The following is an 18,242-nucleotide window of genomic DNA, read 5'->3' on the forward strand; positions in this document are numbered from 1 at the left end:
CTCCCTCTCTCTCTCCCTCCCTCTCTCTCTCCCTCTCCTTCTCTCCACATGCAGCTTGCACTTCTAGTTTGTATGAAGAGCGTTTAGAAAGGGAGTTGTATTGTGTATTGTGTTACAGTGAATTCCTGAACAGTATTTCGGAGCTTATTCACCCCTGGTCCGTTGTTTATCCGTTGTGGAAGGTACCATGGCTGACCAGGGCACGCCGAGGGTAAAGTGACTCTTTTGTCTGTAGATTACAGTTTTACATCTATACACTGTTTATACTGTCATATCTATACACTGCTCCACTTTTGTAAAACGAGATAAGGCATTATGGATTTATTGATGTCCTAGTAGTGGTAGAAATATATTTAGCATTTTTATAAGAACTGTATTTACTGCCAGATCTGTTGAGTGAATCATGTGACGCTCGTGATCACAGCAGCAGGGCCACTCGTGGACGCTGGCGCTGATGGTGACCTCCACCGCCATCGGGGGGACGCTGCAGTACGGATACAACCTCGCCATCATCAACGCGCCCACAGACGTACGTTCTGAGGACCCAATCCTTCTACACATTCTGTGTGTGTGTGTGTGTGTGTGTGTGTGTGTGTGTGTGTTGTGGCAACCCGGCCTGTGACAATCAAGGTGCTGCAGAGCACCTGAGGCCCAGGGGAGACCTTACAGCTCCCAGGGGCCCTCAGGGCTCTGAGGGCCCCTGGGGGTGAGAGGGGAGTCCAGCCGTGGCAGCACAGCCACCCGGTTATCGTTCTGTTCTTTTAAGAAAGATCTTTTATGTTTGATTAAAAGTGACTTTGTGGCTTAACGACCCAGAGGACCGCGTGCTGATTGAAGTGAGGCGGTTCACTCGCCGAGCCGGGTCGCCACAGTGTGTGTGTGCGTGTGTGCGTGTGCGTGTGCGTGTGCGTGTGCGTGCGTGTGTGTGTGTGAGTGTGTGCGTGTGCGTGTGCGTGTGTGCGTGTGTGTGTGTGTGTGTGCGTGTGTGTGTGTGCGTGTGCGTGTGCGTGTGTGTGCGTGTGTGTGTGTGCGCGGGGCCTGAAACAACACTGACTAACTCTTGTGTGCAGTTCATCCAGCGGTTTGTGAATGATACATGGCGGGAGCGCTGGTCCGTGCAGCTGGAGGACTACCAGGTGACGCTGGTCTGGACCATCATAGTGTCCATGTTCTCATTGGGTGGTCTTGCAGGCGCTCTTATTGCTGGACCAATGACCATCCGCTTCGGGAGGTAATCTATGACGTTGCCATGACGTATCTTAACGTGATGTTATGCCTGCACACGCACCTTCAACACTTGGATTAGATTCCAAGCTTTAAAACAATCGGTACAATAAACGTGTCAATGTGTGAACGCCATCGGTTACATTTTTACTTTTTCCGTCTCCCTTGACCGACCGGACACAAACAAACCCTCACGTCGACCGTATAGTGGAATGAAAAAAAAGCGTCCAGGCATCGCTTTGTGACGCATGGCGGCTGGGATCAAACACGCACCTCATCAGTACCACCTTAAACACACACGAGGTTACAGAGAGCAGACAGCTCCACACACACGAGGTTACACAGAGCAGACCACAAGACATAAGTTACTGTGGTCTGGAGACATCAGATCACTAATACTGATCTGACAAGAAACATGAGACCTATATCTGTCCTGCAGAATCTTTGTTCCATATCTAACCATACTATACTCCTGTGTTTCTCCTGTGGTTCTCCTGTGTTTCTCCTGTGGTACTCCTGTGGTTCTCCTGTGTTTCTCCTGTGGTTCTCCTGTGTTTCCCCTGTGGTTCCCCTGTGGTCCTTCCCTAAGGAAGAAGTGCATGCTGCTGAACAACGTGTTCCTGATGTCCGCCTCCCTGCTGGCTCTGACCAGCCGAGCCGCCAAGTCATTTGAAATGATCATCATTTCACGTGTTCTGGTTGGAATAAATGCTGGTATGTCCAAAGGCCGAAGTTCACATCATGTTTCATACCTTCATCGCACATTAAATGATAAATAAAAGAGTCTTTGAGGCTGAAGAAACCCTCAAAAATGTGGCCAATACAATTTATTTTGACATAATATCATTGTTAAATGTTTTGAATTGTCGCTAGATGCAAATTCAGCTCCCAATAAGAATTTAAATTTTTGCAAACAATCACTTAACTTTAACGTCATTTTACTTACTTGCTTATTTTACTTATTTTAAAGTATGGCAACCCTCCCTCTGCAGGCATCAGCATGAACGTGCAGCCCATGTACTTCGGGGAGAGCGCGCCCAAGCACCTCCGGGGGGCGGTGTCCCTGTCCTGCGCCGTCTTCACTGCCCTCGGGGTGGTGCTGGGGCAGGTGGTGGGGCTCAGGTAGGTCACATGGGACCACTCCATAGATCAGTCTACAGATGATCTTCATGTAAGCAGCTGTTACGCCTCGTGCCCACTGTAACGTCCGTCGACGGATCTCATTGACTTTACATGGGACACTCCCGAAATGCATTGTGGGTCCGTCCGTCAAATCGGCTCCGTCTCTTGCGTCCAAAAGTTGAGAAACGAGAAAAGCCCGCTGTACACGTCCGTCGACGGAAGAGAGTGGGCGTGTCCGACGCATGGGGTAAAACACGATCTGCGTATAATGTGTATAATAACGCGATCTGATTGGACAACGGATCCGTCGCTGCCTGAAAAGTTAAACTTTTCTCAACTTTTGGACGCAAGAGACGGAGCCGACTTGACGGACGGACCCACAATGCATTTCGGGAGCGTCCCATGTAAAGTCAATGAGATCTGTCGACGGACGTGTACAGTGGGCAATGGGTGTAGACGGGGCCTTGTTAAGTAGCCATCATGGGCCCTTCAACCAAGGATAAACAAGTGGTTCCACCACAGGTCTACTGAGAATAGGACTAAGGATTACAAGTCAAGATGGGTTTATTTTATAACAATATAGATGGTTAAAATAAGATGGCTAAAATAAGTTTATCAATACAATAATTACAAAAGAGTGTTGTCTACTTACTTCCAGATAATTTCACTCATTTAGTAAAGCAAAAAATACTGTTCTACCGCAGGCTTGAACTTGTACTTGCCGTTTTAGATGTTTGATTTATGCTCTCTTGTGGGGAAATGGCCAGCTGTTTCAAAGTCATTGCCAGTGAGGTGGTAAGCTGTCCTTCTGCTTCCCATGCGAGAGTGAGCGCCTGCTGGAGGGTCAAACCTTGTTTTTATAGTGTTTCTTTCCAGCCTCTGAATCCAAACTGTTGTCAGGATATCTGTATTTAGCTTGTGCTGGTAACCACAGTTTTAAATGTATTCCTTTGACCACACAAATGATACAGACTCCTGATGTAAAGCGTAATAATTTCTTCCGGGATTTCGTTCGATGCGACAAAGACAATCGCTAAACTTTCCCGCCTGTCCGCATGCTTTCTAATTGAACCTTCTCTTCCGCCTCCCGTCTCCTCCACCTTTCTACGAATCTACTGCCCCCCCCCCCCCCCCCCCGTAACCTCTCTCCTAACTTGGCAGTGTACCTTTGTAACCCTAGCAGTGTACCTTTGTAACCCTACTCCGACTAACATGACTCCAGCATGCAAAAACAACATACACCCTCAGAAAGAACACTGACACAGGATCCCGTCCCCTGGTGATTCCATGGGAAAGGTCCAGTCTCTCTCTTGGCTTCATTACGTGGAGGGGAGTCGTCCTGGCCTCACTGCTCTGGTTTGGATAACCAGCCCCCAGATCCATGGGCTCAGTGAACTCCCAGCCGAACAGCATCACGTCGGGTGTCAGGCCGGTGGAGCTACGCTCGGTAGCATAGCTCCACCGGAGTAAGCTCTGCACGGACGGTCTCTTCTTCTACCCCCACTAGAGACAGCCCTCCCTGGGTTTTTTTCTACAATGCCGTACCCCAGACTGCTTAACAGGTCACATTGAAGCCCCCCCGTCCTGAAAGCGCTCTGCATCGTGGCTGTCTGACTCTGGTAGTAAACGGGGAGGACCGACGGCAGGGCCTTCCAGACAGAGCATCTGCATCTCAATGCTGGGTGCCAGCGGGCCACCTGGCCCCCGGGCTCCCTCTGCCAGGTCAGTGCGTACAGTAAAGTGTCTCCCCAACAAATACTACAACGGTCAACTCCACTCCACTGCTAAGAGCTCCCTCCTAGTGGTGCAGTCATATGCCAAGACCCTCTCGTCAAGAAACAAAACCCTCTCGTCAAGGTCCAAAGTCACTGGCGCCTGTGTCGAGCACTAGATCACCTCTGTCAGACGGATACTCCAAAATGGGCGCAGTGCTCGGAAGCCTCTTCAGTTCATAGAACACCTCCTGACATTATGCCGTCAAATGGAACCGGGCGTACTTCTGGGTGAGGGCTTGGCAATGATCGGAAAGTCCTTCACAAATCGGAGGCAGTAAGAGGCCAAGTCAATGTACTGGCTCGGAAACAGCTCGGAAACATTCCGGGGTGTGGGCCACTCCAGGACTTTGTGAACCTTCTCCGGGGTCTGTAGCAGCACCTTGGGCGGACACAATGTGCCCCAGGTAGGTAGCCTGCTCGCGGAAAAGGAGTCATTTATATGGCTTAGGGTTTAAACTACGCAGCCGGTCGAACATCCGGGCTAGACGCTCCAACATCTGCCGCAAAATCAATGACCAGGACGATGATGTCTTCACGTCTCGCAGAGACGCAGTCCATAGTCTGGAACGTAGCAGGTGTGTTATATAACCCAAAAGGCATCACATTCCACTGGAATAACGCTGAAGCCCGGTCGGCCCCACCTGGGTCGGCCACACCCGGGTCGGCCACACCCGGGTCGGCCCCACCTGTCAGTACCCAGAGACACAGCGTGCTGAAGCACTGAGGACAGCGGCCAGAGAGTGTCCTGGATGCGTGGCATTGGATCGTCCTTAATAGTGTGTTCATTCATAGGCCCACGACTCGATCCTGAGCCCTTACTCATGAGCACGGGCTGACGTGGACGGTCGCTGTAAGGTTACCGTGTCACCCAGGGCGTTAATGGTCACCCAGGGCGTTAATGATCTCCACACCGAGGCCCCGTCCACACCGAGGCCCCGTCCACACCGAGCCGATTTATTGGTGAAAGTCTTTTGCGTTTGGGCCGACCGTCCAGACGGACCCGGCGGATCCGGTGCCCGAAAACACACTTTTCTGAAACCAGGTCCGAAGGTGGATCAGATAAAAACAGACCTATGCGTTTTCGTGTTAGGATTCGTGTGGACGCCTGAAATGCAAACGATGACGTCATCGCCCCCCCCCCCCCCCCCCCACCAGCTAGGCGACGTTAGAGCGTTGCGTTGATTTTTTTGGGGGGATTATTTTTGTAGCTTTAAATACAGCCCCTTGGTGAATTGAATTACTAACTGTACATTAAAAAGTATTTCTGCTCAATCTACAAGGTTTAACAACTGCTTTCTCCTCCTTGACTGTATGTTTGTATACAGCGCACAGGCTTGATTGACTTTTTCTTTGTGGAGAACCAGCACCACACAGTGGCCTTGAATATGTACTACAGCGTTTCTGAAGCTAGAATTTTCGCAACGAATCCGTCTTTACGGAGATATTCCTGAAACGCATCAAAGGAAAGCGGATCATTTTCGCCTGTGTGGACGGGGCTGAGGGTGTCCTGTTCTTGCTCAGGGTGGAGGCCATGTGGAGACTTTTCATAGATATCATCCCTGAGCGTGTGCAACGCTTCCCCCCACACGCCGTCTCAGTAGCAGTCCGGTCGCCGTGGCATGTTCAGATGAAGACTCGTCATTTATAGCCAGCGTGGACCAAACATTACGTCATCACGACCATCACACACATTAGTTCATACAGCTGTTTGCCGCGTGTCGCGCACCTCTGGAATGGAAGGGTACGAAATGCGTGTCCACTCCAATGTTAGGGCCAAAGGGCCAAAGGGCCAAAGGGCCACCATTACTGCCATTATGCCCCAGAGCGCCTGTGTCTGGGTGGAATGTAGTGCTGTAGTCTGCTTGCTAAGTAACGTACAATTTTTGTTACGTAATTTAAACACGGCCATCATTTTGGCTATGTTCACCACTTACGTATGAATAAACCCTCATTGGAAAGATACTCAACTGTTCTACCTAGTGGTGAGGTCACTAGAGAGATAATTGAAAAGCCTGTAGATCAGAGAGCAGCCTAGAAATAAACACTGGTGTACTTTTCTACCAGGGTATTCATGTTTTTCCATACTTTACTAATCTGGAATGTCTTTTAAATTTAAATATCCTCATTCGGGGGCTTTGATATTGGGATTTAATTTGGTATAATCTGATTAATCACATATATCATGAGATTAATCAGATACTTTTCATGACATATATATGTGTATAAACACACACAATCATTGCCATAAGCAGTGTTTGGGACATGTTTCCTTGGTCTCAGTCTCCAAGTGTTCCCTTCGCAGGGAGATCCTAGGCAGTGAACCGTACTGGCCCTACCTCCTGGCGAGCAACGCCATCCCGGGCTTCATCCAGCTGCTCACCCTGCCCTGGTTCCCCGAGAGCCCGCGGTACCTCCTGATCGACCGCGGGGACAAGGAGGCCTGCGTCAAAGGTAGCACACACATGGGTATATATACAGGGATATCTATATATATATATATATATATATATATATATATATATACACATGGGTATATATACAGGGATATATATATATATATATATATATATATATATATATATATATACACATGGGTATATATACAGGGATATATATACAGGGATATATATATCTATATATATATATATAGATATATATATATATATATATACATGGATATACAGGGATATATATATATACATGGTTATATATATATCTATATATATATATATATATACATGGATATACAGGGATATATATATATATGCATGGATATATATATATATATATATATATATATATATATATACATGGATATACAGGGATATATATATATATATATACATGGATATACAGGGATATATATATGCATGGATATATATATATATACATGTATATACAGGGATATATATATATATATATATACAGATATGTATATATATATATACAGGGATATATATATATATATATATATATATATATATATATATATATATATATATACATGGATATATATATATATATATATACACCCCTGTATATACATGGATATACAGGGATATATATATATATATATATATATATACAGGGATATATATATATACATGGATTATATATATATATATTTATAAAACAGGTGGCTTAAATCAAGCAATCTGATTGGTTCCCAACTGTTGTATATAGACCGAGTCAGCAAGCAAGGAAACGTCACTTCCGGTCAGGGCCGTGGGGGAAAACAAACCGTTTTCCCCATACACACTCATGCAAAAAGGCGGTATTTTAAACCTTTGTCAAACGCTTGTCCGCTGTCATTTCTTGGTTTGAATCACTTGTATATGCTGTCAAAGGGCTATATATTAAAAAAATTATCATGATCGGGTCGATTGTTGTCCGTATATTTTTTAAAAAGTGGATCTTTCACAGTTGGTCTTCCCCCACAGCGTTGAGTCTAGGTGGGTGTTCCCTTGGTCGCCGGCCGGATCTATATCGTAAAAACGCGGCAAGTGTTTGTCTCTTGCTGTCATGTCTTACTTTCAGTCACACATTTCAAGTTTTTTAAGATAAAGCTCTTTGTCAGCACATACAAGTGACTGAAAGTAAGACATGACAGCAAGAGACTCAACGCTGTGGGGGAAGACCAACTGTGAAAGATCCACTTTTTAAAAAATATACGGACAACAATCGACCCGATCATGATAATTTTTTAAATATATAGCCCTTTGACAGCATATACAAGTGATTCAAACCAAGAAATGACAGCGGACAAGCGTTTGACAAAGGTTTAAAATACCGCCTTTTTGCATGAGTGTGTATGGGGAAAACGGTTTGTTTTCCCCCACGGCCCTGACCGGAAGTGACGTTTCCTTGCTTGCCGACTCGGTCTATAGAGCATATACACACAGCTATGACGCCCGTTCAGTTTACAGAGTTCAGTATCACTCCGCGCCTAACTTGAACTGTTGTTTATTTATATATAAAAGCAATAGCATAGTTCACTGAAGCCTAAAAAACATGTTGATTGGTGGAGAGGGTGGAAATGTTGTACAGCAATAGGCACACGGTGAGTGAACTCGATAGTAGGCTAAATTGCCGGTGAACCGAGCTACCGTCTCTAGCCTTCTCTCTGAAGGACGCTACAGTGTGTTGCATAGCAACCGCCGTACACTTTGCAGGCAGCCAGGAGGGACTACTTTTTTGTATTCGTTAAAAAAAAATGCTTTTCCGACTTTCTAGCTTTTTCAAAATTGAGGGTGTCTATGACTTTCATTTCGCCACACTTACGTAACCGTTTTATAAAAGCAATAGATCACTTCAGTCAGTGATATACGGTCATTATACCACAGTGAAGGGGGTCGCCGTCCCTTAACTGTGGTATAATGACCGTATACCACAGCCTGTCGTGATCTATTGCTTAAATATATATACATGGATATATATATATATATATGGATATATATACATGGATACACATGGATATATATATGGATATATATATATATATACATGGATATACATGGATATACAGTATATGGATATACATGGATAAGCCCCAACAGAGCTCTGTGTGTGTGTGTGTGTGTGTGTGTGTGTGTTATGCTCTGTGTGTGTGTGTGTGTGTGTGTGTGTGTGTTATGGTGTGTGTGTGTGTGTGTGTGTGTTATGCTCTGTGTGTGTGTGTGTGTGTGTGTGTGTGTGTGTGTGTGTGTTATGCTCTGTGTGTGTGTGTGTGTGTGTGTTATGCTCTGTGTGTGTGTGTGTGTGTGTGTGTGTTATGCTCTGTGTGTGTGTCTGTGTGTGTGTTATGCTCTGTGTGTGTGTTATGCTCTGTGTGTGTGTGTGTGTGTGTGTGTGTGTGTGTGTGTTATGCTCTGTGTGTGTGTGTGTCTGTGTGTGTGTGTGTGTGTGTGTGTCTGTGTGTGTGTGTGTTATGCTCTGTGTGTGTGTGTGTGTGTCTGTGTGTGTGTGTGTGTGTGTGTGTGTCTGTGTGTGTGTGTGTTATGCTCTGTGTGTGTGTGTGTGTGTGTGTGTGTGTGTGTGCAGCCCTGCGCCGGCTGCGGGGCTGTGAGGTGGGCTCCGGGGAGCTGGAGGAGATCCTGGAGGAGCAGGCTCAGAGCGCGGGGCTGCGGCCGCGCCGGCCCTGGGAGCTGCTGGCCGACCGGAGCCACCGCTGGCAGCTGCTCTCCGTCGTCATCATCAGCAGCGCCATGCAGCTGTGTGGCAACGACTCGGTGAGGGGGGGGGCTAGAGGGGGGGGCTAGAGGGGCGGGGCCCTAGAGGGGTGGGGCCCTAGAGGGGTAGGGCCCTAGAGGGGCGGGGCCCTAGAGGGGCGGGGCCCTAGAGGGTGAGAGCCCTAGAGGGGCGGGGCCCTGGAGGGGTGGGGCCCTAGAGGGGCGGGGCCCTAGAGGGGTGGGCCCCTAGAGGGGCGGGGCCCTAGAGGGGCGGGGCCCTAGAGGGGTGGGGCCCTAGAGGGGGGGGCTAGAGGGGCGGGGCCCTAGAGGGGCGGGGCCCTAGAGGCGTGGGGCCCTAGAGGGGCGGGGCCCTAGAGGGGTGGGGCCCTAGAGGGGCGGGGCCCTAGAGGGGCGGGGTCCTAGAGGGGCGGGGCCCTAGAGGGTGGGGCCCTAGAGGGGCGGGGCCCTAGAGGGGCGGGGCCTTTACGTGTTCTGCCTATATTGTAAAACACCACCATGTGCTCACTGTAGATGTGTGAACGAGTCTCCGAGCGGCTGCCTTCTCCTGCTGGTCCCTCTGTGGTGTTAGTGTCTGTGCTGCTGGTCCCTCTGTGGTGTTAGTGTCTGTGCTGCTGGTCCCTCTGTGGTGTTAGTGTGTCTGTGCTGCTGGTCTCTCTGTGGTGTTAGTGTGTCTGTGCTGCTGGTCCCTCTGTGGTGTTGGTGTCTGTGCTGCTGGTCCCTCTGTGGTGTTAGTGTGTCTGTGCTGCTGGTCCCTCTGTGGTGTTAGTGTGTCTGTGCTGCTGGTCTCTCTGTGGTGTTAGTGTGTCTGTGCTGCTGGTCCCTCTGTGGTGTTGGTGTCTGTGCTGCTGGTCCCTCTGTGGTGTTGGTGTCTGTGCTGCTGGTCCCTCTGTGGTGTTAGTGTCTGTGCTGCTGGTCCCTCTGTGGTGTTAGTGTCTGTGCTGCTGGTCTCTCTGTGGTGTTGGTGTCTGTGCTGCGGTACAGACCGTGGTGTGAGGGAGCCGCTGGGTGCAGGGGCCCGGGGCTGTGCTGGCTGCGTCCTGACTGTCCCGCTGCTTGTGTCTATAATTCATGTGTCCATGATATTCATCCTCAGGTATCAGGTGCGTGGGTGAGCCGGGAGCTGCGGCCTGCGTCCGGGCCTGTTAGAAATGGGATATTCCCCATCAATATTTGATCCTGTGTTTTCATGCGTACCGTGTGTCTCATATATCTGTACATAATAATATCAAGCAGCTTTAACATGCTTTTATCCAAAGTGACGTACAATTGATGTTATAATTGATATTATATGTTTTATGATACATTATCTTTGAGCAGTTAGGGGTTGGACATCTTGCTCGAGGATGCCTGTAGGGTTTTATTTGAGATCAAATGGACTGAATTAGGCAATTAGGCAGTGAATTAGGCCTCATTACTTGGGCTATGCAGAAAAAAGCTGAGCTGAGCTCATAAGAGGTGAGTTATTTGAGCTGAAGCACACAGAACGACTCATGAACCGTTGTAGAACACTTGTCCTATTGTCCCCTCCAGATCTATTTATATGCATCATACGTGTTTAAAGAGGCTGGGATCTCCGTAGAGAAGATCCAGTACATTACCATTGGTACTGGCGCATGTGAATTCTCTGCCTGTATACTGTGTGTAAGTATTGTGTGTGTAAGTATAGTGTGTGTCCTTATTCTATGTGTCACTATAGTGTGTGTCCTCATTCTGTGTGTGTGTATAGTGTATGTCAGACACTTTACTATAGTGTGTGTCAGTATACTGACACACACTAGATCCTGTGTGTGTCAGTATACTGACACACACTAGAGTGATACACTATACTGACACACACTATAGTAAAGTGTGTGTCAGTATAGTGTGTGTCAGTATAGTGTATCAGTATAGTGTGTGTCAGTATAGTGTGTGTCAGTATAGTGTGTGTCAGTATAGTGTATCAGTATAGTGTGTGTCAGTATAGTGTGTGTCAGTATAGTGTGTGTCAGTATAGTGTATCAGTATAGTGTGTGTCAGTATAGTGTATCAGTATAGTGTGTGTCAGTATAGTGTGTATCAGTATAGTGTGTATCAGTATAGTGTGTGTCAGCTACAGAGTATGCTACAGAGTATTGTAGTGAGCGATACTCGATATCCAGCTCAACTAAAACCCTCAATTCAGAATAATGGATCAATAACAATATTGATCATTTGTACCTGCTTAATCATTTGATTGGTACCCGCTAAAGGTGAAAGGTCGATCGTGTAACGTACAATTCTAACAGGAGTGTAAAGAATGATTCTTTCTGCTGCTCTGCTCAGAATCTTCTGGTTGAGCTGAAGGGGCGGCGCTTCATGTTGATGGGGGGCTACGTGCTGATGTGCTGCTGGGCCGTGGTCTTCACCGTCGCCCTGTCCTTTGAGGTAACCCCCCCACTACTGGACAGCCCTGTCCTTTGAGGTAACCCCCCCACTGCTGGACAGCTCTGTCCTCTGAGGTGACCCCCCCACTACTGGACAGCTCTGTCCTCTGAGGTGACCCCCCCACTACTGGACAGCTCTGTCCTTTGAGGTAACCCCCCCACTACTGGACAGCTCTGTCCTCTGAGGTGACCCCCCCACTACTGGACAGCTCTGTCCTCTGAGGTGACCCCCCCACTACTGGACAGCTCTGTCCTCTGAGGTGACCCCCCCACTACTGGACAGCTCTGTCCTCTGAGGTGACCCCCCCACTACTGGACAGCTCTGTCCTTTGAGGTAACCCCCCCACTACTGGACAGCTCTGTCCTCTGAGGTGACCCCCCCACTACTGGACAGCTCTGTCCTCTGAGGTGACCCCCCCACTACTGGACAGCTCTGTCCTCTGAGGTGACCCCCCCACTACTGGACAGCTCTGTCCTCTGAGGTGACCCCCCCACTACTGGACAGCTCTGGCTCTGAACGCAATCCAAGAGCATCTGCGTTTTTCTGTCCTACTGAGACGCTACAATCAGGGAATATGCATTTACATTAATATGTTTACATTAATACATTTATATTACTACATTTACATTAATACATTTACATTAATATGTTTACATTAATACGTTTACATTAATACGTTTACATTAATAAGTTTTTGCATTAATACATTTACATTAATACGTTTACATTCATGCGTTTACATTAATACGTTTACATTCATGCGTTTACATTCATACGTTTACATTCATGCGTTTACATGAATACGTTTACATTCATACGTTTACATTAATACGTTTACATGAATACGTTTACATGAATACGTTTACATGAATACGTTTACATTAATACGTTTACATGAATACGTTTACATTCATACGTTTACATTAATACGTTTGGTAGAAACAGAGTTCACATCCATCTAAAACAGATTGTTTGGTTTTAATTCATGGTTGTATATATTTACATTTTCATGAACACTTAAGTCTATGCTACACGTGAGCCTCCTAAGATGGTGCAATTTGATTGGTTTTCTGTCTCGGGGTATTGGGCAATATCCCATGACTGAGATCTCAAACTCGGGATACTGTTTTCATTGCGCGTGACGGTCGTCTCGTCACGCTAATAAAAACAAATAACCGTTAATAAAAACAAATAAATTACGGCAAAAAGTGTTATCTTGTTTATTTGTGTTCACGTGTAGTACATACTAAAACAATGACTCACCTCAGGCTCTGTGGAATAGCCTAGTCCCTCCCTAGTCCCTCCCTCCCTCCCTAGTCCCTCCCTAGTCCCTCCCTCCCTCCCTAGACCCTCCCTAGTCCCTCCCTAGTCCCTCCCTAGTCCCTCCCTAGTCCCTCCCTCCCTCCCTAGTCCCTCCCTCCCTCCCTAGACCCTCCCTAGTCCCTCCCTCCCTCCCTAGTCCCTCCCTAGTCCCTCCCTCCCTAGTCCCTCCCTTGTCCCTCCCTCCCTCCCTAGACCCTCCCTAGTCCCTCCCTAGTCCCTCCCTAGACCCTCCCTAGTCCCTCCCTAGTCCCTCCCTCCCTCCCTAGTCCCTCCCTCCCTCCCTAGTCCCTCCCTAGTCCCTCCCTCCCTCCCTAGTCCCTCCCTCCCTCCCTAGACCCTCCCTAGTCCCTCCCTCCCTAGTCCCTCCCTCCCTCCCTCCCCCCTCCTCACGGAGCCTGGGGTGGATCCTTGTTAAAGACGTGTTCACTGAAAGGCTCTGCTGTTCACTAGATGTTGTACAGCTGTGACTCCTGTCTCTGAACAGCATGTGGTCTCCTGGATGCCCTACCTGAGTATGACCTGCATCTTCACCTACATCCTGAGCTTTGGCATGGGCCCAGGTCGGTCCGCTCTCACTCCTCCCTTCAGCTCTCTCTTCCAGCTTCGGGAGCCTTTCCCACCATATCTCATGACATTCACCCTCAGCTCTCCAGCTCAACGCTATCATTCCGTTGTTTTCATACACCCTGAACCTCCAGGAATAAGAGTCGTTTAGAAGATGAATAATAAATGTGATGGAGCAAAACGTGTCTGATCTCCAGTCTGATGCGATCCACAACGTGTGCCATAAAAATATGAACATGATGTGATTTCTTTATGATGATGGTTAGGATCACTCATTATGATTCAGCCCCACAGGGAAAAACCCATCAAACTATTATGTACCAACTATAGTTAGGGTTAGTATCTAACTGTAGTTAGGGTTAGTATCTAACTATAGTTAGGGTTAGTATCTAACTATAGTTAGGGTTAGGGTTAGTATCTAACTGTAGTTAGGGTTAGTATCTAACTATAGTTAGGGTTAGTATCTAACTATAGTTAGGGTTAGTATCTAACTATAGTTAGGGTTAGTATCTAACTATAGTTAGGGTTAGGGTTAGTATCTAACTATAGTTAGGGTTAGGGTTAGTATCTAACTATAGTTAGGGTTAGGGTTAGTATCTAACTATAGTTAGGGTTAGGGTTAGTATCTAACTATAGTTAGGGTTAGGGTTAGTATCTAACTATAGTTAGGGTTAGTATCTAACTATAGATAGGGTTAGTATCTAACTGTAGTTAGGGTTAGTATCTAACTGTAGTTAGGGTTAGTATCTAACTATAGATAGGGTTAGTATCTAACTGTAGTTAGGGTTAGTATCTAACTGTAGTTAGGGTTAGTATCTAACTGTAGTTAGGGTTAGTATCTAACTATAGATAGGGTTAGGGTTAGTATCTAACTATAGTTAGGGTTAGTATCTAACTATAGATAGGGTTAGGGTTAGTATCTAACTATAGTTAGGGTTAGTATCTAACTGTAGTTAGGGTTAGTATCTAACTATAGTTAGGGTTAGTATCTAACTATAGTTAGGGTTAGTATCTAACTGTAGTTAGGGTTAGTATCTAACTATAGTTAGGGTTAGTATCTAACTATAGTTAGGGTTAGTATCTAACTGTAGTTAGGGTTAGTATCTAACTATAGTTAGGGTTAGTATCTAACTATAGTTAGGGTTAGTATCTAACTATAGTTAGGGTTAGGGTTAGTATCTAACTATAGTTAGGGTTAGGGTAAGGGTTAGTATTTAACTATAGTTAGGGTTAGGGTTAGTATCTAACTATAGTTAGGGTTAGAAGGCAAGGCAACTTTATTTATATAGCACTTTTCATACACAAGGCAGATTCAAAGTGCTTCACATATAAACATTGGCATACAATAAAAGAAAATAATAGATAAGTCAAAAATTTAAATAGATAGAAAATAAAGGCAAAGTTAAAAAAAAAAGCATTTTAGAAAGTGAGAAAATAAAGTTAGTAATAAAATAAAAATAGATAGAAGCATTGTAGATTTAAGATTTAGCAGAAAGTTAAAGCAAAATAAAAGTCTTCAGTCTTGTTTTGAAAGCTGTCAGAGTTGGGGCAAGTCTTAAATCCTCAGGGAGTTTATTCCAGCTATTTGTTGCATAGTAACTAAATCCTGCTTCCCCATGTTTTGTGTTGACTCTGGGGATAATTAACAGATTGGTCTCAGAAGATCTTAGTGGTCTAGAAGGCTTATGTAGTGGAAGCATATCAGTTAAATATTTTGGCCCTAAACCATGTAGGGATTTATAGGTTAGCAACATGATTTTAAAATAAATTCTCTGACATACAGGGAGCCAATGTAACAATTTAAGAATTGGTGTAATATGTTAATTTTTTGGTCTTTGTTAGAACTCTAGCAGCAGCGTTCTGAACAAGCTGTAGTTGCTTTAAAGTTTTTTTTGAGAGACCTGTAAGGAGACCATTGCAGTAATCAAGCTTGATAGTGATAAAGGCATGTACAAGTTTTTGTAAGTCTTTGGTTGACATGAGCCCTCTAAGTCTTGCTACGTTTTTAAGGTGATAATATGCAGATTTTGTAACTGATTTGATGTGACTGTCGAAATGTAAATCTGAATCCATGATAACCCCTAGATTTCTGGCTTTGATTGAGGTTTTCAGGGACAGAGAGTGAAGGTGTTGGGTAACTTTAAGCCTTTCGGTTTTAGCACCAAATACAATTATCTCGGTTTTGTCCTCATTTAGTTGAAGGAAATTTCGGCACATCCAGTCTTTGACTTGCTCAATGCACTGGCACAACAGATCTATGGGCCGATAGTCATTTGGTGATAGAGATACATAGATTTGCGTGTCATCAGCATAGCAATGATGGTCAATATTGTTATTTTGCATGATTTGCCCTAGTGGGAGCATGTAGATGAATAGAGAGGGTCCTAAGATCGAACCTTGTGGGACTCCACATGTCACATTGGTTGATTCTGAAACAAAGTCGCCAATGGAAACAAAGTAGTTCCTATTTTGTAGGTAGGACCTAAACCAATTTAAGACTGTGCCTGAAAGCCCCACCCAGTTTTCTAATCTGTCCCAAAGTATTGTATGGTCTACAGTGTCGAATGCAGCACTGAGGTCTAGTAGCATTAGTATTGAGATTTTGCCAGAGTCTGTGTTAAGGGTTAATATCTAACTGTAGTTAGGGTTAGGGTTAGTATCTAACTATAGTTAGGGTTAGGGTTAGTATCTAACTATAGTTAGGGTTAGTATCTAACTATAGATAGGGTTAGTATCTAACTATAGTTAGGGTTAGGGTTAGTATCTAACTATAGATAGGGTTAGTATCTAACTATAGTTAGGGTTAGTATCTAACTATAGATAGGGTTAGTATCTAACTATAGTTAGGGTTAGGGTTAGTATCTAACTATAGATAGGGTTAGTATCTAACTATAGTTAGGGTTAGGGCGTGTGCGTGTGTGTGTGTGTGTGTGTGTGTGTGTGTGTGCAGCGGGCGTGACGGGGGTCCTGATGTGTGTGTGTGTGTGTGTGTGTGTGAGTGCAGCGGGCGTGACGGGGGTCCTGATGTGTGTGTGTGTGTGTGTGTGTGTGTGTGTGTGTGTGTGTGTGTGTGTGTGTGTGTGTGTGTGTGTGCAGCGGGCGTGACGGGGGTCCTGATGTGTGTGTGTGTGTGTGTGTGTGTGAGTGCAGCGGGCGTGACGGGGGTCCTGATGTGTGTGTGTGTGTGTGTGTGTGTGAGTGCAGCGGGCGTGACGGGGGTCCTGATGTGTGTGTGTGTGTGTGTGTGTGTGTGTGTGTGTGTGTGTGTGTGTGTGTGTGTGTGTGTGTGTGTGTGTGTGTGTGTGTGTGTGTGTGTGTGTGTGTGTGTGTGCAGCGGGCGTGACGGGGGTCCTGATGTGTGTGTGTGTGTGTGTGTGTGTGAGTGCAGCGGGCGTGACGGGGGTCCTGATGTGTGTGTGTGTGTGTGTGTGTGTGTGTGTGTGTGTGTGTGTGTGTGTGTGTGTGTGTGTGTGTGTGTGTGTGTGTGTGTGTGTGCAGCGGGCGTGACGGGGGTCCTGCCCACGGAGCTCTTCAGTCAGACGGCGCGGCCCGCTGCCTACATGGTCGCCGGCTCCATGATGTGGATCAACCTCTTCGTGGTCGGGATGCTGTTCCCCTTCTTAGTGGTACACACACACATGCACGCACACACGCACGCACGCACGCACGCACGCACACACACACACACACACACACACACACACACACACACACACACACACACACACACACACACACACACAAATATACACACGCACGCACGCACGCACACACACTCACTCACTCACTCACTCACTCACTCACTCACTCACACACACACACACACACACTCACACAAATACACACACACACACGCACGCACGCACGCACACACACACACGGATACTTCACTGTGTGCAACACATATTGTGGTATTTTATATAATATATATAAACGAAATCAATTAATAATTAACCTATAAACTTGTGATTTAGTGATCCGACATTTTAAACTCAGAAATTGTGTTTTGTTCTATTCTGTGAATGATATTCTCTACCTGGCAGCTAGATCAAAATACGGGAGTGAACCACGTAGCGCGTCGGCCATCACTGGGCCGTCCTCACCTGCTCTGACAGCTTCCTGTCTGCCCCGCCACAGAGGTCACTGCTCTTGACAGCTTCCTGTCTGCCCCACCACAGAGTTCTCTGGGCCAGTACTGCTTCGTGCCGTTCGCGGGCGTCTGCCTGCTGTCGGCCGTGTTCGTCGGCTTCTTCCTCCCCGAGACCAAAGGCAAGACGCTCGCAGAGATCACCAGCGAGTTCCACAAGCTCAACTTCAAAGGGCAGCCGGAGAAGAGCCAGCCTGCTGCCGCCCAGTACCAGCTGGGGGAGGTGGGCCTGGCCACCGCCCTGTAGGGGGCGCTCCCCTGGTGGGTCCACCGCCCTGTAGGGGGCGCTCCCCTGGTGGGTCCACCGCCCTGTAGGGGGCGCTCTCCTCTGGTGGGTCCACCGCCCTGTAGGGGGCGCTCCCCTGGTGGGTCCACCGCCCTGTAGGGGGCGCTCCTCTGGTGGGTCCGTCCGACCGGACGTCTCCCCGTCCCCCGACCCCCCGACGGAAACTCTGAGAGATCTACTCGCCTCACTGCTGGTCCTTGATGACCGTT

General features: G+C 46.9%; 1 protein-coding gene across 1 annotated transcript; it reads left to right on the top strand.

Moving 5' to 3' along the window:
* Positions 1 to 187: 187 nt before the first annotated feature.
* Positions 188 to 17,994, top strand: LOC311338279 (solute carrier family 2, facilitated glucose transporter member 11-like; the record flags this gene model as incomplete). Its single annotated transcript, XM_084463504.1, has 12 exons — positions 188 to 211; positions 425 to 529; positions 1,071 to 1,231; positions 1,814 to 1,938; positions 2,217 to 2,346; positions 6,424 to 6,572; positions 9,162 to 9,349; positions 10,841 to 10,951; positions 11,612 to 11,713; positions 13,521 to 13,596; positions 17,099 to 17,226; positions 17,779 to 17,994. The coding sequence occupies 12 exons, from the start codon at positions 188 to 190 to the stop codon at positions 17,992 to 17,994; spliced, it is 1,515 nt and encodes a 504-aa protein (XP_084319630.1).
* Positions 17,995 to 18,242: the final 248 nt, after the last annotated feature.

The sequence above is a fragment of the Micromesistius poutassou genome (assembly GCF_964030765.1).
Source record: "Micromesistius poutassou genome assembly, chromosome: 2".
Taxonomy (NCBI): domain Eukaryota; kingdom Metazoa; phylum Chordata; class Actinopteri; order Gadiformes; family Gadidae; genus Micromesistius; species Micromesistius poutassou.